Genomic DNA, 24,444 nt, shown 5'->3' on the forward strand with positions numbered 1-24,444 from the left:
AATGAGAGGACAGAGTTAGTGAAGAACCAAGGAGCATCAACTTTATGAATTAGCAACATTCTGTACACTCATCAGCATCTGGTTTCCTCCACACTCTCTTAGGGTATGTCTACACTACCCCCCTAGTTCGAACTAGCGGGGTAATGTATGCATACCGAACTTGCTAATGAAGCCCGGGATTTGAATTTCCCAGGCTTCATTAGCATAAAGCCAGCTCCGCCATTTTTAAAAGCCGGCTAGTGCGAACCCCGTGCCGCGCGGCACGGGCTAGATAGTTCGAACTACGTAGCCATTCCGATCTATCTGTACGCCTCGTTCCACGAGGTGTACAGATAGTTCGGAATAACTACGTAGTTCGAACTATCTAGCCCGTGCCGCGTGTAGCCGCATTAGCGGCACGGGGTTCGCACTAGCCGGCTTTTAAAAATGGCGGAGCCAGCTTTATGCTAATGAAGCCCGGGAAATTCAAATCCCGGGCTTCATTAGCAAGTTCGGTATGCATACATTACCCCGCTAGTTCGAACTAGCGGGGTAGTGTAGACATACCCTTAGATAGTAAACAGAATTGCTTCATTCCCTCACCTTGCACCCTTCCTTCTTACTCGGAAGTCTAAGAGAAAGTGAGAGAGAAACTCAGGTTTCTCTACACTGCTCAGACCCATAGAGCATGACAGAGTGCTGTGCGGTATTCTTTGCCCCAGGACTTAGCATTACTCCTAGATTACAGAGTGAAACCGAATCTAGATTAGTATCAAATCGGTCAAGATGCATTGGCATTTATTTCAGTGCTGAAATTACACATGCTGCAAGGAACTCGCCTGAGTGGATGAGAATCCTCCAAGCGCATTTCTCTGCTGAGACAGCCATTTAACCACTGGAAGTGCAGAGGCCACATCTCCCAGGAGCGTGTATGTCAGCAATGCATATGCTGTCATTTCCACTTCTGCAGATACAACTGAAAGGGAAACCAAGCAAATCCACAGCTAGACTAGGGAATCTGGGCTGGGCTAGATATCACCTCTCTGTAGATTCATAAACTAAAAAAATCTTTAGGTCTAGTGAGTCCAAGACAGGAAGAGATGAATGAAGCAGTGAAAAACGTCTGCATCCAAATTAACAGGCATTTTCCAAATGGGCTTTGTGTGTCAGCTTCCAACCTAATTTTTCCTCTGGCACATCAGTTCTTTTTTCTTGATTTTTAGCCCCTGCACAAATTTATTTTTGCCCCCTTTTCCCCTACAAACTATTCAAGCTGCAAGGCTGATTCCACATCTCTGTCATGGGACTTTCATGCAGAGTCATGGTTGACATGGCCCAATGACTCCTCCATGAATTTTTACATCTTTGCATCTTGATAGTGAAGTCTGGGGTTTTAAATAGTTAATTATTAGAGCTGGCACATTCAAAGGAGACTAAGTTATGTGGACAACTCCCATTTACTGACAATGGAAACTGTGCACCTCACTCTTAGGCTCCTTTGAAAATCCCAGGCCAAACATCTGTTACTGTAAAAGTAAATATATCTGACTTTTACTTTCTTGTGACAAATGACACCTCCCCTAAGGAGCCCTATAAGATTCAGTAGTCTTCTCCATCTCTTATGAAGATTTATGGCGAGACTGGTGAGACTGGGCTGAAGCACAAGCAATACATGGATTACACCCAGCTCTGCACCTCCTACTTTTCCCAATGCCTGACCACCTTCTCCTTTGCTTGCCTCCTGCTCCTTTCTTAAATGGTTAACAATAGGGACATAAGGAGGGTGAAAGGGACATTATAAAGGACATGCAACTAACAACCTGTGAGCATGCTGCCTCACTGTCACTGGACTTTTGCTGCACCCCCTTCATATTCATTTGCCTTCACAATGTGAACTTCTTAAGGTAGAGACCTTCCCTTCTTACTTACCTGGAAAGCAGTTAGCACACTGATGGCTTTATATCAAATAGAGAATAACGCCAGCTTTTCCCCAACTAGGGGTATCATATATAGCCACATACAGAGGTACCTGATTGAGAAAGCCCATTGTTAAATCCCATGAATGTATCTTCATCAGTAACCAGAGTCCCCATTAAGCTCCAGTGTGTAAAGCCATCTAGAATGGTAAAATAGTAAAGAAGTTACAGCTAGCCTCTAGACATGGGGAGAATCAAACTTTGCTCTCACATGTTTGCTCTAAAACAGAAGCACCTCCTGTACTGCACTGTCACTCCATTTACAGAGCAAGTTCCTTGGGGCACAGACTATGAATTCCTCTGGGCTCTGTATAGTACTAGCAACACTGCTGGGGCTCAATAACGATTTGTAAAGAAGGATCTATTTTGGTGGGGGGCATCCTAAGGCATCATGTGTGGAATCAGATCTTGTGTCACTGATCAGGTTTTGTGGCATTCTATGTGTCACACAGTGGCACTGCAAATCTCTGTTGCAGTTACACTGCTCACAGCAAAGGCCACTCCCAACAATACAACTTCAAAGTGTGGTCTGTGAGCCACTAAAGGGCTGCAATGATCTTGCAGGTGGGCCATGAGCTTGGAGCTCACCACCCCGCAGAGCAGGGAGCCCTTGCTGGTGCTCTAGTCCCACACACCCACTCGCCCCCTACAAGGTTGGCTTCCCGCTGGGGGTGGGGGGGCGGGACCCGAGACTTGTGGGCCGGATCCGGCTTATGGAGAGAAGAAGCGGCTCTGCACACTGCCACTCCTCTATCCCTCTAGCTGGGAAACCGGCAGTGCAGAAAACTGCTCACCTGGAAGCTTTCCCTGCTGCTCCCATTGGCTGGAATCTTGGCCAGACTCCCACCCCAAGCCCGCTCCTGCACCCATTTTGTCATCAGGGGTGGTTGGCTGGTGGTCTGTGGAAAGGTTTGTGTTGAGCAGGGTGAGCCGCAGGCCAAAAAGTTTGAGAATTGCTGAACTAGAAGCTAGGGAAGGTGAAATATAACAAACGCCTGGATTTGAAGGACTGTGCCCTGTATCTTGAGAATCAGGAGAGCCATGTTATAAAAGCTGATTTGTGTTATGAGGCCGTCCTAACCTCAGGGGACATATCCTCCACATGCTGAGAACTGAGATCACTTATTCTAGCTGGCAAGTGCTGTTAGCTTGTTTCCACAAATGCCCAGGGAGGCCTGTACTGAGTACAGTGTTTGAAAAGCCTCAGAGCAGAAGAAGTTAGTTAGCTTGGCCCTCAGGCACACAGTACCTTGCATAATGGCCATGCTGTTCATTTTCCGCAACATTTCTGCAGCAGAGGGACTGTGTAGAAGAGTCAGGGCATATGCAGTCAGGGCTGTAGTGTAGGGATCTTCTGCAGAATACAAGTTGGACTCCAAGAAGTGTTTTGCTTTGGCAACTGCTGCTTTTTCTTCCTAAATTGGGGGCGGGGGAGCAGGAAAGTGACCAGTCATATTACTAGCTCTTGCATCTCCAGAGCTGAGATTGCTTCATGGGGGAGCAGTGTGAAATCTCGCTTTGCTTTGTGTGATACAGAACTGACCCCTTCCTTTCCTTAAGTAGGGCTGTGCCTCAAGGGGTAAAAAATGGGGACTAAACCCACAGTAAGAAAAATCCAGATATTAATGTTGCTGAGACATACTTGCAGAAGCTTCATTCCCCTTTAGGGCTCAGCACCGCAACATTCCTGGTATCCCTACAGCCAGCAGACATATTTTATCAACTCCCCGATGACCTCACCATGCAGGAAGAAGGCTCTAACAACTCATAGAATTTAATTGTATTAGATGTAATTGGATTTCCTTTTATTGCCTTGTGACACTTCTCTTCCTTCCTCATTTCCTAGCTCAGAAACACCTGCAGGGTACTATCTGACTTAGAAATTGCCTAGACAGAAAATCCCACCTTGCCTTATCTTTCCCATAAGGAGCTGCAGCAGAGAGGGTGGTGACTTGCTCCTTTAGAACTTTGGGATCAGATGTTTTGGGATCAATGCTAAGTGCCCTCAACTGCTGTTGAGTCTAAAAGGAATTAAGTGTGCTCAGTGCATTGCAGCCTGGGGCCCTTTTTCTGAGGCTTGGCCTACCCAAGGAGTTTAGGTAGAATTCAGCTGCAGAAGGTCAATTTTCTACACACTGTGTCCAAACTGCCAAGGCTGTTCCATTGACTTTAAGGGCCACTGAAGTCGATTTCAGTATTCCTGCTTTTCACGAGGAGCAATGCAAAATTCAATCTTGCCTGGTTGAATTTATGGTAGTGTAGACCCAGCGTTTGAAAGGAAGCATCCCACAGTGCTCTGCTATGACTGCTCTGGCCAGAAGTTATGCCTCTACTGCTCTCCAGGGCTATGTCTAGACTGCAAGCCTCTTTCGAAAGAGGCTTTTTCAAAAGTATCTTTCGAAAAAGCCTCTTTCGAAAAAGAGCGTCTAGACTGCAAGCAGTACTTTCGAAAAAGCAAGCCGCTTTTTCGAAAGAAAGCAGCGAGTGAGTCTGGATGCTCTCTTTCTAAAAAGCCCTGTTGGCATTCAAGAACGCCTTTTTTCAAAAGAGCACTTTCGAAAAAAGGCGTTCTTCCTCGTGAAATGAGGTTTACCGCCGTCGAAAGAAAAGCCGCGTTCTTTTGATTTAATTTCGAAAGAACGCGGCTGCAGTCTAGACGCAGGTGATGTTTTTTCGAAAAAAGGCTACTTTTTTCGAAAAAAACCCTGAGTCTGGACACAGCCCAGGTGAATAAGCATGGGGAGAGGAACTCCAAACCAGCAAAAGAACCACTGATATCTATGAAAACGTCACAAAGTGCAAAGAAAGGATACGCCAGAGACGCCTAGCAGTGCCGTGTTAAAATAAAGGAGCTGAGGCAGTCCTATCACAAGACAAACGGATGGTCTGGTGCATTGCGGCAAACATGCTGCTTCTATGACAAGCTGCATGCAATCTTAGGGGAGGACCTGGTCAGGTTCCCAACGAGGCTGTGGAATCTTCCCAAGACACTCAGGGAGCAGTGTGGAGGACAGTGGGGTGTTGGAGAAGGAGGATGAGGAGAGTGGCTAGCCAGTGAGCAGTAAGAGCCAAGAACTTTTTATAACACTGGAGACAATCCCCTCATCCCAGGATGTCGCACAGTTGGGCACTGATCCTGGGGAGGGCATGCCTGGTGAATTCACTTTTGTTGTTGTTGCTACAAGTGGGTTAAACTAATTGGGGGCTATGTGTGGTGCAATCTGTGCCTACACAGCATGGGGGGGGGGGCAGAACAGCTTGTTAATATGCCTGGAGATGGAGTGGGACTCCTCCCTGCATATCTCCATGAAGCTCTCAGATAGGAACTCTTTGATCCTTCTCACAAGGCTTTTGGGGAGGCCTGCCTTATTGCATCCTCCACGGTAGGATACCTTCCCACACCAAGCCAGCAGTAAGTGGTCTGGTGTCATTGCAGCATAAGGCTCATTCAACCACCATTCTGCACTTGCTCAGTCTGTAGTTGAAATGTTCCTTGCTGGTGTCCAAGCTGCCCACGTATGGCATCATGAGCTAGAGGAGCAAGGGTAGGCTGGGTCACTAAGGATCATTACTGGCATTTCCACCTCTCTGATTCTAATTTTCCAGTTTCTGAAAAAAGTTCCAGCTTGCAGCTTTCTGAAGAGGCAGAAGTTCCTAGAGATGCTCCCATCATGCACCTTTCCTAGCTATCCCACATTGATGTTGGTGAAATGGCCTTGTGGTCCACCAGTGCCTGCAGCACCAGCATGCACTGTGACATGCTGGTCGAGGGCCAAGAGGGGAAGTGTGTTTCATGTATCGCCCTACTGCAGTTAGGGAACCCCAGTATGGCAAAGCCCTCCAACTGAGACATCCACATTTCCCAGGCTGTGTCTAGACTACATGCCTCCGTCGATGGAGGCATGTAGATTAGACAGATAGGCAAAGGGAAATGAAGCGGCAATTTAAATAATCACCGCTTCATTTAAATTTACATGGCTGCCGTGCTGAGCCGACAAACAGCTGATCAGCTGTTTCCCCTGCCGACATCAAAGCTCTTTGTCGGCAGCCCCGTTATTCCTCGTGGGATGAGGTTTACTGGGGCTGCCGACAAAGGGCTTTGATGTCGGCAGGGGAGAGTCCAGACTAGCGCTCTGAGTCGACAAACAGCTGATCAGCTGTTTGTCGGCTCAGCGCGGCAGCCATGTAAATGTAAATGAAGCCGCGATTATTTTAATCGTGGCTTCATTTCCCTTTTCCGAATACACAAATCTACATGCCTCCGTCGACGGAGGCATGTAGTTTAGACATACCCCCAGAGTCACTACCCTCTGTAGCAGAATGGTGTTGGTTGCTTTGGCTAGTTGTATAACAGCAGCCCCCACTGTAGATATCCTCACTCCAAATTAATTCCCAACTGACTGGAAGCTGTCTGGTGTTTCAAGCTTCCAGAGGACAATTTCCACGTGCTTCTCGTCTGTTAGAGCAGATCTCAATCCAGTGTCCCTGAACTTCACGGGAAAGCCATTTGCAAAGTTCCATGAAAGTGCCCTTGCTCATTTGGAAGTTTTGCAGCCGCTGCTGATCGTCCCATAGCTGCAGCACTATGCAGTCCCACCAGTCTGTGCTCATCTGATGGCACCACAACTGGCATTTCACTGTATCCAGAGGATCAACTGCTGGCTGCGTTTCCAGTTCACTCAACTCAAGGGCTTATCTGAACAGCGTGCCTATGGCACCCTGCGATTCCTCCTCATCCTCTTCCTGGAGTGAGGTGCACATGCTCTCAACATTCCCCACTACTAGGCGCACCAAAGTAGACAGCAACATCACAATGCTTTGATGCACAAAGGGATTCACAGGGGGAGGCAGGGGATGCTCATGCTGCTGTGGCACCTGTGTGAGTAACCAGGATCAAAAAGGGTGTGAAAAGACTGTTTCCCATTGATCTCAAACAAGGGGGAAGGAGTAGACAAGCACATTATGGGATGCTGATGACAAGAACCCAGAACCACCCATTGAACAGTTTTGGTTCAGCATGTGCCAGGAGCATAATCCAGAATGCAAAATGGTGCAGGCACTGTGGGATAGCTACCCACAGTGCATTGTTCTCAAAGTTGATGGCAGTCTTCCTACTGGGGAAGCACTATTTTGATCTACGTTGAATTTTTGCACACATATTCACTTTACAAATATGGGTGGCAAGAAATTGACCTTAATAAATTCAACCTTCGTTCGTAGCGTAGCCATGGCCTGAGAGCTTTGCAAGGCATGGGCCTACAGTGCACTGAGCACAAAGGTTTACTGAGCACTTCAAAATCCCCTTAAAAACTGCTTTCGCCCTGAACAGGCAATCAACGTGTCTAAGTAGGGGAAAGAGCTTTCTCTCTACAGAAACAAGCACTATCAGATTCATAACATATTCATTATCATTCCCTCTTCAGAGGGGGTGCTTGGCTCAATTCTTTTGAGTGTGTACAATGTGTAATCATAAATAGGTTCAGAGACAGAGAGTGAGGGTATGTCTACACTAGCTCATTAGTTTGAGCTAGGTAGGGGGCGGGATAGCTCAGTGGTTTGAGCATTGGCCTGCTAAACCCAGGGTTGTGAGTGCAATCTTTTCGGAGGCCATTTAGGGATTTGGGGCAAACATTTGTCAGGGATGGTACTTGGTCCTGCTGTGAAGGCAGGGGACTGAACTCGATGACCTTTCAAGGTCCCTTCTAGTTCTAGGAGATAAATAAATTAATGGAGATTGCCTATTTTTTAATTTAATTAGGGCAAGCGGAGTTGCAAATTCCACAAGCAGTAATGGTAGTTCAAATTAGGATCTTTAATTTGAACTACCTACTCTGTGCTGCGTGTAGCCGCGGGCATGGAGTTCGGACTAAGGGGGATTTTAAAATGGTGGCGCCTGGAAACATGCAAATTTGCAACTCTGCTTGCCCTCCTTACCCTACTTAGCTCAAACTAACGAGCTAGTGTAGACATACCCTGAGAGATCTGCAGCAGGCTCCAATATGCAATCTACAGAGATTCCAAAATGGTTTGGGGAACTCACTTTGTCCAATATTTGAAGTGTAGGTGGCCAGAGTGTAGCCAGCCGGACTGTATAATGCAGCCCATAAACCCCACCTCATCATTATCAGGTCACTGGCACCCTGCATGCAGGCCCAGCCAAAGAGTTTGCAGGGCCCAAGGCAGGATGCTGGGAGTAGGACCCCAGGCCCGGCTGGTAGATGGTGAATACTCAGCAGCGCAGGGTCTCAAAAGCGTGGGGCCTTGCTCGCCTTGCCCTAGGGCCAGGCCTGCCTGCATGGACCTCTACACAGTTTTGTAGCTTCTGGCAAGTTATCTATGTGGGGCTCAACTGCGGAGAATCTCATCACCCTGCATTAATTCCATAATTTTTGTATTGCATATAAAATGATTATTTAGAACCTTTTTCATAACAAGACCTTAATAACTCAAATGGGACCCAATTCACACATCCAACAGAACACTCTTCGGATAGTAAATCAGCTTCCTTTCCTGGATTTAACAAAGGTAATACAGTACAGAAGATTCAGGATTATTTTCATAGGTAATCCAAGAGAACTTCTATTCATTGAGATGGTTGCCTTTTACCCCTCGGGAATGATAGAAAGCAGTGTCTCTCCACACACGCTTAGATTAACCATCAGGAAATTGCATTACAGCAACATTTTGCTGCAGAGTTTACATTCCACTATATCACAAGAGAATGACTCTTCCCTAAAGCAAGCAATAATTTTAAATAGCTTAACTGAGAAATCCCAGGCTATTCACGAACATGGCCACCTGACAAAGACTGCCAGCAAACCCACCTATTAGGATCAGGACACTGTCTTCCTGAGCCACGCAGCAACTTATATAGAGACAACTGCCTGCTGCTAGAAGGGATGTAGAGAGAGACCTCTGATCAAGCCACAAGCTGACAAACTGAGGCTGCAGGAATCTCCATGGTTTTGGAAAAGATTCATTTGAGACATCCCAGTCTGGATAAGTAGGCCTCTAACCAAATTCACCATCCATTTTGGTCAATTTCACAGTCACAGGATTTTAAAAATATAAATGTAATTATTTTAGAAATGTCATGATGCTGTGATTGTAGGCATCCTGACCTAAGAAGGACTTGCAAGCTTATGAGGTGGGGAGCTAGCAGTACTGCTACACTTACTTCTGCACAGGCGTTGGCATTAACGCTGCCTTCAGAACTGGGTAGCTGGAGAGCAGTGGCTGCTGGCTGGGAACTCAGCTCTGAAGACAGAGCTGCTGCGAGGAGCACAGCAGAACTTAGGATGGCATGATATGGTATTGCCACGCTTCTGCACTGCTGCCTGCAAAGCTAGTCCCTCCGTCAGCAACTGACGTGCTACAGCCACCCAGCTGTGAAGGCAACAGGTCAGAAGGTGACATGATATGATACTGCTACCCTTACTTCTGCACTGACCAACAACTGCTACTCTCCAGCTGTCCAGCTCTGAAGGCAGCACAGAAGTAAGGGTAGAAATACTGTGATCCCCTTAAAGTAACCTTGCAACCCCCCTGCAACTCCCTGTTGGATCAGGACACCCAATTTGAGAAATGTTGGTCTCCCCCATGAAATATATTTAGTATAAAGTAAAAGCACGAAAGAGACCAGATTTCACTGTCTGTGACACATTTTTCATGACCATGAACTTGGTAAAGCCCAATGGATATGTCAGGAAGGCTCCACCATATCCTCTGGTGTCCGAGTGCCACCTCCAGAACCAGCTGACAAAATCTCTGTGTATTTTTTTTTAAAGGCAAAGACAAGCAACAAAAGCTAATTTTGAAAATCTAGCATAAGAAATAAACTCTTAGCTATTTTAATGGCTGCTGTTCAATCATTTACCTCAAAGGTGATGCCTGTCTCCAATAGAGCTGCAACCACATATGCTGTCAGCGAGATCTTTCCATGGATTCCACCCTGGTGATAAACATAAAATAAAAGGGTGAAAACGAACATCAACACACTGCATGGAAGGACTTTAGACGCCAAGCAGGAAATAAGTTGGAATCATGAGAAAGGCTGAAATCATAGGACCATCTCACATTTGTACTTGGTGAACCTACAGTTCTGAAACCCAATTCCCCTTTGCCACTTTCTGCCAGATCCAGAGCCCAGTAGCACACCTGAAACATGGAGTTGCATAGCTGAGTTGCAGTTTCAAAGTGCCATGGTGGGATTCTCAACAGATGGCACACAGCTAAGCCCTAGAGACTGCTTTATTGACTCTCCTCTTTAGTTTCTTTCCCATAGGACTATGACCCTTTAATAGAAAAATCATGTTAACCATAAGCTGACACTACCTTCAACTCTGGCAATATTCTAAAAAAGTATTTGTTGTGTGAGTCTCTAAGTATTTATAGTTTTTACCTGGATGTCCTTATTTAATATTCTACCCATAGCAGGGAACGAGCCATCTTCTTTCTGGTGTTGGATGATCCAGTCCTTTGCAGCTACTAGTTCCTTGGGATCAATGAAAATAAATCCACGAGACTGTGCAAAGGACTTGAGAACAAAGGCTGTAAGCCTGAAAACACAAATTCAGCAGGTTCTTGAGAATAAGAACACAGAGCACCATCTGGGAAATAGTGCTTCTGGGAAATGCATGTTTCAAAGATTTAGAAGACACTATTGAAATATACAAAAAAATGGGGCAAAAAAGATAAACTAAGCACTACTTATGCTTTTGGGTACACATGAACAAGGGGGCACTGTGTGAAATCCAGAGGCAGTATATTTTAAACTGAAAAGGATTTCAAAACAACGAAAGCCAAACAAAAACAGATAGTTAAGCTTGTGGCACTCACTCCACAGAATATCATAAATAGAAAGAAAAACAAAACTTGACTCAGCATATTCATTGGCTGGAATTCATTTATCTTGTACAGCTGTTTAGCTGCCCCCTGACTTACTGAAACTTTTGAAATTAGATGTGAACAATTACATCTATCTATCTATCTATCTATCTCCAAACACCGCATCTATCTATCTATCTATCTATCTATCTATCTATCTATCTATCTATCTATCTATCTATCTATCTATCTATCTATCTATCTATCTATGAGTCCGTTTGTTCAAGATCTCCTCCTAAATGTTAAGAATTAGGACCACCAAATTAGGATAAGAGGACACTGCATACCAAACATAAATCAAGGTCAGGGTTTGCTTGTACCAGGAAAACAGGAATGCCTAAAATGGGATTGTTTTCCATAACTTGGAAAGGGTGGGGTCTGAGAGAAAGGTCAGATATGCTCTGCAATGACCATTGGGGGCAGCAAGTGTGCGGGACAGTTATACTGTAGAATGACCACAGGGAGTTGGTCACACCAGGAAAGTGGCCAGAGAGTGGCCAGCTCGGGCCAGGGCTCTCCATATTGCCTGCCACTGGCCACAGGTAAGTGGTCCCTCTGCCTGAAACCCCTCCCTTCTGGCTCTTGGCTGCAGCGCCAGACTGGGGGTGGGGGGACGAGAGTCTTGCTGGACAGCAGCTCTGGCACCATATGCCCCTTTCTGGGAGCACTGCCAGAGATGGGCAGCACAGGCACCCTCCCTCAGAAAGAGCACAGGCCAACCAGCCATGGGAAGCCCTGGTGAGCCCTCCAAGAACTCCCAGTCCCCCAGCCTGAGCTTCCCACCTCTACCCTGTATCCTGCACCCCTTTGCTCTGAGCCCCCCAAACCTCCCAGCCCCCTGCCCTGATGCGTGCATCCTTTATCCCCTACCCTCAGTACCTGCCATACCCAATGCCCTGCCCTATACAATCATTTAAATCAGTGTGTACATTTTCCTTTTAATTTCCAAAAAACCCCAAACCAAACATTATTACAGTTAAGGATCCAAGCAACAACAGGTACATCTGCTAGTTCAGATATAATATAAATGGACAAAAGGGAAAATATTGTAATTGCCCTTATTTTAAATACTTACTGATAATAAAACTGGAAATTCAAACCCATTTCTAAAGTCTTTTTCTGTAGCACACTAGAATCTAAGCAGAGACAGAAGTGCTTTCAGAATTCTAAACCTCTGACATGCAACAAGTGTGAACTCCAGCTGGTTTTGGGAGACTGAATCACTCATTTAACAAGCCCCTAAGGAATGGGAGGGTAGGAGGCAAGCTGCTTGGCAGGGGATTTTTCAAGTGTTAAGTAATCATATGTTACAAAATTTTATATCTAGGGACTAAGAGATGCCAGCAGTGAGATGAAAGTAGAATTTATTAATCTTAAAAAAGTTAAGCATCATTATCACAGAATTCTGCTTCCCCTTCAGATGAGTTCATGGAGCATGTCAATCTAAAGGAAAATACAGAGCAGCTGAAGAAATTCAGTGACAGCAGAGGCAAATGAATGAAGTGTAAATCCTTTTTGATGAGGGGTTGCATTTAGTCAATTATCCAATGAACACTGAGGTAAAGCAGAGTCTCGGGGAATAAGGGTGTTCTAGAGAGCACTGGACCACTCCCCCGCCCCATCTACAACCCCGACACAACTGGTACCTTGAAAGGGCCTGCTGCTCACTTTCCTGTGGAATACATCCATCCAGATCATTTTCATCCAGATGGAACCAGAGGTCCCTGAAAGATGTGCTCCATTCTCTCCCTTCTGCCCTGAAGGGAGGATCCTGCCTTCTCCCCAACACAGCAGGGTGGGTTTCTATCCTCAAGTAAGCAGGTGTTTACAGAGGTCATGCACTGTCTATGCAGTTCAGTGGCACAGAATCTGACCCTACACTACAGATTTTGAACCTTAAAAGGTCATGCATTAACTAACATCTTAACAGTCCCTGATCCTTCAAATACTTTTAATGGGGGATCACCAAACACTCAGCAGTACAGCATTAGCAGGGTTCTAGCCAGTCAATATTATTTTTACTCTCTGCTATATGAGACAGCCTGTCACAAGCTGGAAAGTTATTGTCCTTTTTGCCAATTGTGTCCTTTTCAATTTGGCAAACGCTGCATTTTTAACTCTGTTTTAAAATAGTGACTGACTTACCACATACTCCCTGAGGAGTCCCTCTCGCCAAAAGCACTGTATGAACCATCTTGTCTCTTGTAGGTCAACTGGCGTTGGTAACCTGGAAATCATAAAAGAACTGTGGGAGTCGCAACTTCGTATGAGAAAAACAAGCGTTTAAACTGAATGAAGACTCAAGATCATCCAACACCAGCACAGCGGGATTCTGTTGCCAAAGAACATCGCTTGTTTTGTGGTGTATGCTAGAGCCAACTCTGAGTGTGTGAGAGAGAGATCTTAAATAAATCTCACTACAGGCTAGTATTTATAATTTCCATATATCTCCTGAAGACAAGTGATCAAAATGTAAGTTCTCCTTCACCTCGGTGATGGAGCACATGGCGTCGTGCATGGAGCGGGCCACCAGCTACCTCGCCTAGCTTTCCCTCCTACCCGCCCCAGGGGCTGCTGGGGCCCCAGAACATGGGGTAATGGGACCTCTTGGGCAGCCAAAGCCTCCTGACCACCTGGAGGCAGGTGCCACTCCCAGCCCCTCCCTGAGAGCTAGTCCCCTCCCATTCCAGGTTCTTTACCCGGTTCCTCCCCGTTCTATGTCCCCGCAATAAATAGTCCTGGTTTTGCAACAAACATGTCTTTATTATTTGCTTTGCAGGGGAGAGGGGAAGATTGAGAAGGGAGGGCAGGGGAAGGACGGGGTGAGGGAGGAAAGGCACACAGAGGAAATGTAGATACCCCTTGCGGAGAGGCACAGGGGAGAATCTCACAACTGGCCTTGCACAAAACCTTCCTTCAAGGCCTCTCTGATGAGCCCAGCCCCTTGATGTGCTCTCTGAATGGCACTGGTGTCTGGCTGCTCATATTCCCTGGCCAGATTTTCAGCCTCTGTCCCCCACCCTAGCAGAAAAGTCTTCCTCTTGCTTTCACAAGGTTGTGGAGCACACAGCAGGCGGCCACCACGAAAGGGATGTTGTGCTCACTGAGGTCCAGGCAAATGAGGGGACTCCTGAACCTCCCCTTTAAATGACTAAATGCACATTCAATAACCACATGGCACATCCTCAGCATGACTTTGTTGGGCTCTTTGCTGGGGTCCAGGCTGCCTGTGTAGGGCTTCATATGAACCAGGGCAGCAAGGGGGAGCTGCACCGCCCAGGATGACAAAAAGTGTGTTCACCTCTCCAACTCTGATGGTGTGGTCATGGAATAAAGTGCTGGTGTGCATCTTTTGGAACAGGCAGGAGTTCTGGAAGATGCAGGCATTGTGCACCGTTCCCGACCAGCCAACGTTGATGGTGGTGAAGTGTCCCTTGTGATCCATGAGTTCCTGCAGAAGCATGGAGAAGTACCCCTTTTGAAGTCTGAGACACGAGGTCAGGGGCTAGGATGAGGATGTGAGTGCTGTCTATGGCCCTCCTGTAGCTGGGGAAACCCATGGCAGCAAATGCATCCATGATGCTGTCCACATTCCCCAGAATGACGACCCTCCCTCCATAGAAGCACCTGGTAGATGGCCTTCACTACTTGTATGAGCATGGCTCCATGTTGTGCTGTGAATTTCCCCATGTTGAACTGATTCCTGATTGAGCGGTAGCTGTCTGGTGTGGCGAGCTTCCATAGGGCAATGGCCATGCACTTCTGCATGGAGATGGCCGGTCACATGCAGGTGTCTTGTCACCTGAGGGCAGGAGGCGAGTCATTTGCAGAGCTCAAGAAAGGTAGCCTTCCTCATGTGGAAGCTCTGCAGCCACTGCTGGTCATCCCATACCTGCAGGATGATGCAGTCCCACCAGTCTGAGTTTGTCTCCTGCTGCCAGAAGCAGCATTCTGCAGTATCCAGGGGATTGAGGGCCATGCATAGCAGCAGGAGCACTGGGACCTGAGTGAGCAGAGTCTGCGGTCCATGCTGGGGTTCATCCTGCAAGTCCTGCTCCTCGTCCTGCTGGAGCAACATGTGGGCAGTCTGTAAGTACTGTGCCTTGAGGAGCAGCACAAGGCCAATGGCAGTAGCTCTAGCTCCACGCTGTGAGTGCTGTGGCATCTGCAAAGGCAACCTAGAGCACGTGCCCATTGCATCCCTTTTGTGTCCCTCAAGGTGGGAGGCAGTGGAGGAGTTGCTTGTGAGACGTGGCCATCAAGAGGAGCCTCTGAAAGCAGGCATTGCAGCTTGCCTGACCAAGCAGCCACAGGAAGTATCCACCCTCCAGGTATCCTCCCCAGAGTGCTTCCGAGGGTTCTGAGTCTGGGGAAGGCTCCAATCAATGTGGATGTGCTATTTTACAATAATTCTAACTAGGGCTATCAAGCGATTAAAACATTTAATTGTGATTAATTGCGTGCGGTGTTTCAATGGGGCAGCGCTGCATGGAGCCTGGGATCAGCTAGAGTCCCCAGCTGACCCCGGGCTCCATGCAGCACTGTTCCTTTGAAGTGCCACCCTGGCGCCTCAAAGGGGCAGCACATTAGGAGCCTGGGATCAGCTATGAGGTGGCTGCTCCTTTGAAATGCACAGAAGTGGCGTTTCAAAGGGGCAGTGGAACCCGGGGTCAGCTAGGGACTCCCCAGCTGATCTTGGGCTCCATGTTGTGCTGCCCCTTTGAAATGCCGCAGCAGCACTTCAAAGGGGCAGTGAAGCATTAATATCCACGATTAACACGTTAAAAATGTAATACATGAATCCTGGACTGCATTAATCACAGGCGTTAATGCATGTCAATTGACAGCCCTAATTCTAACTCATTTTGATGCTTCCCCGTGGTGGGGACCCACTATTTCGATTTTGTTAAATCAGGAGTTAAGTCGATTTTAGTAATTTCAAAATAATTTCCTAGTGTAGACATGCTCTTATTGAGTGCTACACCTATCCAAGAACTGATTAAGATGCAGAGTTCCTGGAATAGTTAATTTTAAAGAACAGTTCCTGTACCTTGGCCACTAAAAATATTTAATTTAGGATATTACTCCATGAAGGTGCAACGCTGAAAAAAATTCTCTGTGCTTAAGCGAACAACTCACAGCCACTCTTCTCCTACTGTACAGGAAGTATGCTAATTCTCTGGTTAACATCCCACCAGGGCTGCGTCTATACTACAGGCCTCTTCTGCAAGTGGAAATGAAAATGGAGTGCTCATTTGCATATGTTGTACTCTCATTTGCATCTCCTCTTCGGATCCCTTTTGTGCAAGAGGCGTTTGCGCAAAAAAGAGCTGTGTAGATGGCGCCTTTTGCACAAAACCCCTTTTTGCACAAGAGCCGTTCTGCCTCAGAAATAAGGTAGGGCTCCTCATTTTGGGAGCCCTCCCAAACAGGGGGCTCCTCCAATGGTGCAGTAGCTAAGGTACCTGCCTGCAGAGCCAGAGGTCATGAGGGTTCAAGTCCTGCACATCCTAGGATGCAGGGGGACAGCCAGCACACACAGACTGTCCCCATGGGAGAAGGGACACCCTGAAGGTAAGGTGGTGGGGTGCATTCTGCTAGGGGATAGGGCAGTAGTCTCAGGAGGGAGGTGGGTTCAAGGCAGGACAGCCAAATAATGAGGAAGAATGGCTCTTGCACAAAAGGGGGTTGTTGCACAAAAAGGAGCCATCTACACGGCTCTTTTTTGCACAAAAACAATCCAAAGAAGGAAATGCAAATGCAGGCACAACATATGCAAATGAGCACTCCATTTGCATTTTCTCTTGAGGAAGAGGCTTGTAGTATAGACACAGCCTAAGAGATAGATCTCTCTGTCCTAGCTGGTGGTGAGCAGATATCTAAGGGATGTGGCACTAAGTCCTTCTTAATGACTTGATCCCACAGGAAGTAAGGGGGTTTTCTCAATATTTCCCATTTGTTGCACAATGAAGTTGGCAGAGATTAAGCTGCCTTTCTCTTCTCCTTGCCCAGTTTGAAGCTCTTTGCATGTATATATACAGTAACTCCTTGCTCAACTTTGTAGTTATGTTCCAGAAAAATGCTACTTTAAGCAAAATGATGTTAAACAAATCCAATTTCCCCATAAGAATTAATGGAAATATAGGGAGGGTTAGGTTCCAGGAAATTTTCTTCAGCAGACAAGACAATGAATACATACACACGGTATAAGATTTAAACAATTTTCAACAGTTTAATACTGTGCACAGCAATGATGATAGTGAAGCGTGGCTGAGGTGGTGGAGTCAGAGGGTAGAATATTTCCCAGGGAATGTCTTGCTACTAAATGATTAACTAGCATTTGACTGAGCCCTCAAGGCTTAGCACCTTGTTAATGTAGCCTCACACTCAGCAAGGCAGCATGTCTTGGCAGGAGGGAGGAAGAACAATAGATCTGCTTTGCGGAGATGGGGTATGCAGTGGGGGGCTCAATCAGGGAGGAAAGGGGCCATTTTGACATCAGCACCTCTCTCCCCCCCTTCTCCCCACCCGTCACAGCAAGTAGGGGCTTCTGGGAGCAGCTCCGAGGCAGAGGGCAAGGAGCAAACAGCGAGGAGAGAGAAAGGGGGCAGGTGCCCTGGGGCCCGGCAATTCAAAGGGGTCTGGGGCTCCTGGCTGCCACTCTACAGTAGAGAGGCCCTTTACATTGCTGCTGGAGTGCCACAAGGTGCAGTCCAGGCAGTGCTAAGGGCGGGGAGAAGGGGCACTGCTCTCTGGGCTGCACTGAGGGCTGCCTCAGGGTCAGCATGATGCGCTTTGGATGGCTCTCAGGGCTGGCTGCCGCCGTCCCTGTCCCTTCTCCCCGAGGCCTCGCCCTTTCTCAGGCTTTGTCTAGACAGCAGAGTTATAGCAGAACAAGATACGCGAAGTGCGGTTCACATTTCGTGTATCTTTTTCCGCTTTTTTTTTCCAGAAGAGGCTTTTCCGAAATTTGGCCTGTCTACATGGGCCAAATATCGGAACCCCCCCTCTTTTGGAACATCCCTTATTCCTCATACAATGAGAAATACTGGAATGCTGAAAGAACGCATCCCCTTTTTGAGAAACTGTTCCAAAAAAGCAGACAGGTTGCTTGGCCGTGGCATAGCCAGAGTACAGAGCTGTTCCCCCCCATTACACACACTTTGCCCAGGGTCCCACAGAGACTGTCAGTGGCTCTAGGAGAAGGGCAGCAGAACTGCTGCGGGTTGCTACTCAGCCACATATAGTATTTTACAGGAAACTTAAGGAAGCTCCCAGCCCAACCTGGTTCCAAGCCCCCAGGAGGGCAGGCTGTTTTTCCAGGAAATCCTGCAAGTCGTGCACGATGCAGGAGGCCAAATGACACAAGGGAATGTTGCACAGCTTTCAATGAACATGTTCTCTAATAGACAAGTAACATAACATGGAAACAATGTTAATCAGGATAACATTAAATGAAAAGTTTCTGTGTGGGGTGGCACTTGCCAGTACGTTTCATTAGGACTTTCTTTCTCTTCCTTTTAGCTGAGAAGAATTCCTTGGCCATAAAGCTAGCTTGGGGAACACTAAGATTGACCACCTTGGCAAGCAGTTTCCTGAGGCATGAAATAGCCAAGTCCTTGGAGTCTTAATTTATTTGAACTCTTCTTAGCTGAAGGCACATTTTATAGAAGGCACATTTTAACCCAACAGTAACTGTGCAGTTAAATACTCAAGGTCAAGAGAAAAAAATCAGGGTCCCATTTTAGGACACATCCATTTAGAGTGGTCACCTTAATGTACAAGTACCCCCATGTGAATGTCCTTCAAACATCACATACACAGATCTAGTGGATGGAATTCACCTTTTACCAAATCTACTTTTTTTGTAATGATGAACTGTCAGTGCTAATAAAACTGGACCAAGTTTCTATAATGTGGAAACAGCTATCCACAGTAATTTTGGCAATGATTTTAAATGTCCACTGGATCTAAATCTTTCAGAATGACGATTTTTTTATATGGAGATGTGTCAAACATATGCAAGTGATTGCATGACAGAGAGACATTTGGAGCCTGGCTAATCTGGTGACCTGTAAATAGACTTTATTCCATGCTGCATGACATTTTTATGAGAAAGGATTACATTTTCATTTCTAGGGACTGAGTAACTTTGCTGACCTCTGTAGATACAGGAGGCAGTGAAATTTCTTATCAGGGGCTGTCCATCTTCCCCTGTTTCTCCACAGCCTTCAAAAGTTTCCCTTTTAGAGAGAGCAGATCAGGGTGAGCTTGCAAAATGGAAAAGAAGTTACTCACCGTGTGCAGTAACAATGGTTCTTCGAGATGTTTGTCTCTGCGGGTGCTCCACTCCAGTGTCAGTGCGTCCTCATGCTGGTGATTGGAGATTTTTAGCCTAGCCGTGCCTTCCCAAGCTGCGCATGCATGATAGCTGTTTCATGCTGTTTTCGTCCATTAGCTGCATGTCACAGGCCCCCTTTGTTCATTTTCTACTGAAAATCCTATAATGGTCTCTAGATTAGAGGGGAAGAAGGTAGGAAGTGGAGCTGTCACAGGGACACACATCTCTAAGAACCATCATTACTGCACAACATGAGTAACTTCTTCTCCTTCGGTGGTGTCCCCGTGGGTGCTCCACTCAGGTGACTAAAAAGCAGTACCACAGTTGAAGAGGTGGGTCTTTGGAGTCATCTACTGGAAGAGGCAAAGATGGCATCTCCCACGAAGGTGGTAGGTAATGGTCCTTGCTGTAATGCACAATGTTGTGTGAAAGCATGTGAGGAAGACCACGTAGCCACCCTGCAGATGTCAATCATTGGGATGTTGTGTAGAGAGGCAGTTGATGCAGCTAATGCTCAGGTGGAATATTCAGTGACAGTGTGTGGTGGGTTTTTATTTTGGAACCTATAGCAGGTATTTATGCAATTTGATGCTCACTTGGATATGCGTTGTGTGGAGATGGTTGTTCCCTTGCCAGGACGGGATGTAGATATAAAAAGTGTATTCGATTTCCTAAAAGGCTTAGTCCTATCTATGCAAAAAGCGAGCTCCTTTCTCATATCAAAGGTATGTAATATCGCTTCCCTTGGAAATTATGTGGTTTAGGTTAGTAATTGGGTAAGTAAATGGGTTCATTAACATGGAAGTCAGAGATGACCTTTGGTAAAAATTTAGGATGGGGTCTGAGAATGATCTTATCCTTAGTGAAGTGTGTACAAAGTGGATCTGCCATGAGGGCTGTGATTTCACCTACGCATCGTGTGGATACCTTCATAGTCACGTGTTGTAGTTAGGCCATTGCAAATGGTTCAAAGGGCGGCCTTGTCAATGAATACAACACGAGGTTGAGATCCCATGATGGATCAATTGGACATATAGATGGACATGCTTTGGATAGACCAACTAGGAACTGTTTGGTAATCAGATGAGGGAACACCGAAATGTCATTTACCGGCTCATGAATGGGCTTGGCAATTGACAGATAATGGAGGCAAGGAAACCAATGTTGTCTTGGCCAGTTTGGAGCTATTAGAATAAGTTTCACTTGGTCTGCTTGGATCTTGGGGATTACCCTGGGATCAGGAGTACTGGGGGGAACGTATCTGAGAGAGGACCCGTCCGTGATATGGTGAAAGCGTCTCCTGCTGAGTGCTTGCCCTGGCCTGCTCTCGAACAGAAGCGGTGACATTTGTGGTTGATTGTTGCCACAAAAAGGTCCATGACTGGAAACCCCCACTGTGGGAATATAGGAAGGATGATTTTGAGGCTGAGTTCTCACTTGAGTTCAGAAAAATGTCTGCTCAGTTCATCTCCCAAGGTATTCTGTTGGCCTGGTATGTACATTGCCATCAGTGTGATGTTGTTCTTCACACACCAGTGCCAGAACCAGTGTCAAGCACCCCTCTATCTGTTGATGTAATGCATATATGGAGTGTTGTCCATGAGGACATGAATGGCATGGCCACAGATAATCAATAGGAACAGATCTGATAGGAAGCCTAATCAGAACTAGCTACTCCGTGCCGCATGTAGCCGCGCGGCACGGGGTTCGAACTAGCCGGCATTTAAAAATGGCGCCAGCCGGCTTTATGCAAATGAAGCCCGGGAAATTCAAATCCTGGGCTTCATTTGCAAATGCGGATGACTACATTACCCCCGCTAGTTCGAACTAGCGGGGTAGTGTAGACATACCCTCACTTCTTAGCCCTTTCTCCAGATCATTTATGAATAAGTTGAATAGGATTGGTCCCAGGACTGACCCTTGGGGGACACCACTAGTTACCCCTCTCCATTCTGAAAATTTACCATTTATTCCTACCCTTCATTTCCTGTCTTTTAGCCAGTTCTCAATCCATGAAAGGACCTTCCCTCTTCTCCCATGACAATGAAGACAGGCATTGAAGTGCAGTCTCGTCTCTTGATGCGACCATCTACCCTGTACCATGTGACGTCCGCAATGCGTGCCCCAGCCTAGAAGGGAAGCATCTATAGTAACTACCTGCAAGGGGTCTGGACGGTGGAAGAGCATTCTGGAGAGAAGATTGTATGGACAGGTCCACCACCACAGTGATATCAGCACCAACATCATAGGAATAAGCCATTTGGCGAGGCTGTGTCGATTGGGGATGTACACTGATGCTAGCCTGGACTGTAGGCATCTCTTGTAATCTTGCGAGGATTACCACAAAGGTAGTGGCTGCCATGTGCCCTAGGACCTGAAGCATACGTGAACAGTTGTCAGCAGGGCTTGTAGAATATTGTGTATTATATCGTACAGGGTCTGAAAACGGTTCAGAGGGAGAAAGGCCCTGGTAATGGTAGAGTCTAGTAGTGCTCCAGTGAATTCTATATCCAGAGTAGATTTCTGTACACTTATCAGGAGACGTAGTCAGGAAAAAACGTCTCGGGTAATATCTGTCATGACCATTGCGTGTTGTCGAGAAGACACCTTGATTAAGCAGTTGTCTAGGTATGGGGATATGATAGTGCCTTGCTTTCTGAGGAAGGCCATTACTATGGCCAGTATCTTGGAAAACATATGTTGTGCTGTCAATAGCCCGAAGGGGAGGACATGGTATTGGCAATGTTCTTTGCCCATCATAAACAGAAGGAACCTCCTGTGGACAGGGTGTATTATTGTATGAAAATACGGGTTTTGGAGGTTGAGGGATGAGTACCAGTGCCCCTTGCCCAGTGCCAGAATGATGGGTCCCAAGGTCACCATCATGAACTTGTTTCCAATAAATTTGTTGAGTCTCCTGAAATCTTAGCTGGGTCTCCATCCCCCTGTCTTTTTGGAGGAAATAGTTAGAATAGAACCTTCTTCCATGAAACTGGTGGAACTCATTTTATGGCCTCTAGGCTGAGTAGTTTTTGAGCTTCTGCGTGTAGAAGGGGCTCACGAGATGGGTCCCTGAAGAGGGATTCGGAAGGAGGGTGGGTAGGGGAGATAAAAAGGATGGTATATCCAGTTATTATGATCTCAAGGACCCATTAATCCATAGTAATGAGTGCCCATTGGTGGTAGAAGGGTCTCAAATGATGACAGAAAGTGTGGATGGTGTGCACCGGATCAGCAGGGTGGTCGTTCATGCCCTTGACCACACCTTCAAATTTGCTGCTTGGGTGTCACCGACTGTAGTGTGGACGGCTTGATATGTTGCACTCTCCTTCTATTGGGCCATTGTTTTGACCTGTTATCTACCTCTGATGGTGCCTTTGGTACAAGGATTCCCTTCACCTCTGGTATGGACTGTATCTTCTCTTATTGGGTGACATGTACATTCCAAGTGCTCGGAGGGTTGTGCGTGAATCTTTCAGTGAGCAGAGTACTTTGTTGGTCTTGGCTGTGAAAAACTGAGTCCTATCAAAGACTCGATCCTCTACCTTAGTTTGTAGTTCCCTGGGAATACCAGATGACTGCAGCCATGAGGCATAGCACATAACAATTGCCATTGCAGTTGATTGGGCCGCCGTATCTGCTACATCCATAGATAGTTGAAGCTCAGTTCGGGCAATGGATTGGCCGTCTTTCATAATGGATTGTAGCTGTGGCCTCTTTTGTTCAGTCAGATCATTTAGCAATTCCTGCAACCCCTAATATAGTTGGAATAATCATAATTAGCATAGTTAGAGATTCTAAACTGGAGGGTAGCCAAAGAATAGATTTTTCTCCCAAAAGGTCGAGCCTTTTGTGTTTCTTGTCCTGGGACATTAATTTGAATTGTGGTTGTCCAGAGTAGTGATGGATGGAATCTACCACCGCGGAGTTTAGCTGGTGGTGGGAGAAAAGAAAATCCATCCCCTTAGCCGGGACAAAGTACCTTCTATCGGCCCTATGATTAGTTGGTGGAATAGAGGCTGGTGTCTGCCATATGGTTTCAGATGGTTCCATGATAGCACTACCAAGAGATGAAGCTATCTTGGACGATGCGGTGTGCTGTAGAATTTTAAGCAGCTTATGCTGCTTTTCTTGTACCTCTTGTAATATAAATGTCTTGTGACAATTCCTGAAATTGTTTCAGGTCGTCAGTCAGGAGAGAGGAAGAGGAAGGATGTACCTATTTGGGGGACAAGGAGGACTGCTGAAGTGGAGACTGGCTATAGGAGTCAGAGTGCGATAAGTCATCATCTTTCTCTACAGAACCACCATCATGAGAGGACATTAGGGGGAACCAAGACATGCCTGTGCACCAGGTGCTTGGATGGGGAGTAGACTGAGGCAAGCCAGTGTTGGAGGCACCTGAAATGTAAACATGCATGTTGGACTATATACATAGTAGCAGCCATGTGGCCCATGAGCTGGAGGCAGGTGAGTGTAGGGATTGCAAGTTTCAATTTCATAGTTGAAACCAAACTTTTAATTGCTTTGAATCATTGATTTGGCAAATACACACATGCTGTGGTAGAATAGAGAGGTGCTACTTTGATCTTTAAGGATTGGTTCAGGCAGGCGGTAGACTTCTGTTTGTTGATAATGATGCTGAGATTCAAAGAAAGTCTTGGTGAAGAGGATCATCTCTGTTGTCGCCTTCCGAGATGGGCTGTGAATAAGGCAATTGTCTAGGTATGGAAATATCATGATTCCTTTGTGACAAAGATATACTGCTGCTACCGCCAAGGTCTTGGAGAAGACTCCGGGGGGCCAATGAAAGGCAGAACTCTGTACTGGAAGTGTTCTGAAGCCACTGTGAAGGAAAGAAAACGCGTGTGCACCAGGTGAATAGTTATATGAAAGTACGTGTCTTGAAGGTCGAGGGCTGCAAACCAGTCTCCCTCGTCCAGTGCCAAGGATAACTGACCATCTTGAATCGTTGTTTGCGGAGGTATTTGTTTAGATGACAGAGGTCGAGGACAGGTCTCTATCCACCTGTTCTTTTTTGTACGAGAAAGTAATTTGAGTAGAATCCCCTGCTCTGATATTGTTCAGATACCCTCTCTATAGCTCCTATTCATTGGTGGTATAGCCCTTGGTGGACCATGAGAGGGCTCCCTGAAGAGGGATGGGGAGAGTGGGGAAGTTGGTGGAAATGAAAGGAGGGGAATGAAATATCCACGCTTGATCTTTTCTAGGACCCAGAGGTCCATGGTAATTGCTGCCCAC

General features: G+C 46.6%; 1 protein-coding gene across 3 annotated transcripts in view; it reads right to left on the reverse strand.

Annotated features, from left to right (window-relative positions):
• CPAMD8 (C3 and PZP like alpha-2-macroglobulin domain containing 8) overlaps positions 1-24,444 on the reverse strand; it is a 169,754-nt gene that overhangs the window by 36,847 nt on the left and 108,463 nt on the right. For all 3 annotated transcript variants that reach the window (XR_012896754.2, XM_075903346.2, XM_075903344.2), the window contains exons 27-32: positions 12,987-13,068; positions 10,357-10,513; positions 9,832-9,906; positions 3,205-3,370; positions 2,009-2,095; positions 819-955 (exon numbers count right to left, since the gene is read on the reverse strand). Coding sequence is in view for 2 of the 3 variants with exons in the window: in XM_075903346.2 (XP_075759461.2) it covers positions 819-955; positions 2,009-2,095; positions 3,205-3,370; positions 9,832-9,906; positions 10,357-10,513; positions 12,987-13,068 (704 nt within the window). In the remaining variant the exon portion in view is untranslated. The remainder of the gene's footprint in view (positions 1-818; positions 956-2,008; positions 2,096-3,204; positions 3,371-9,831; positions 9,907-10,356; positions 10,514-12,986; positions 13,069-24,444) is intronic.

The sequence above is a fragment of the Pelodiscus sinensis genome, chromosome 32 (genome assembly GCF_052426305.1).
Source record: "Pelodiscus sinensis isolate ZL-2025 chromosome 32, ASM5242630v1, whole genome shotgun sequence".
Lineage (NCBI taxonomy): Eukaryota > Metazoa > Chordata > Testudines > Trionychidae > Pelodiscus > Pelodiscus sinensis.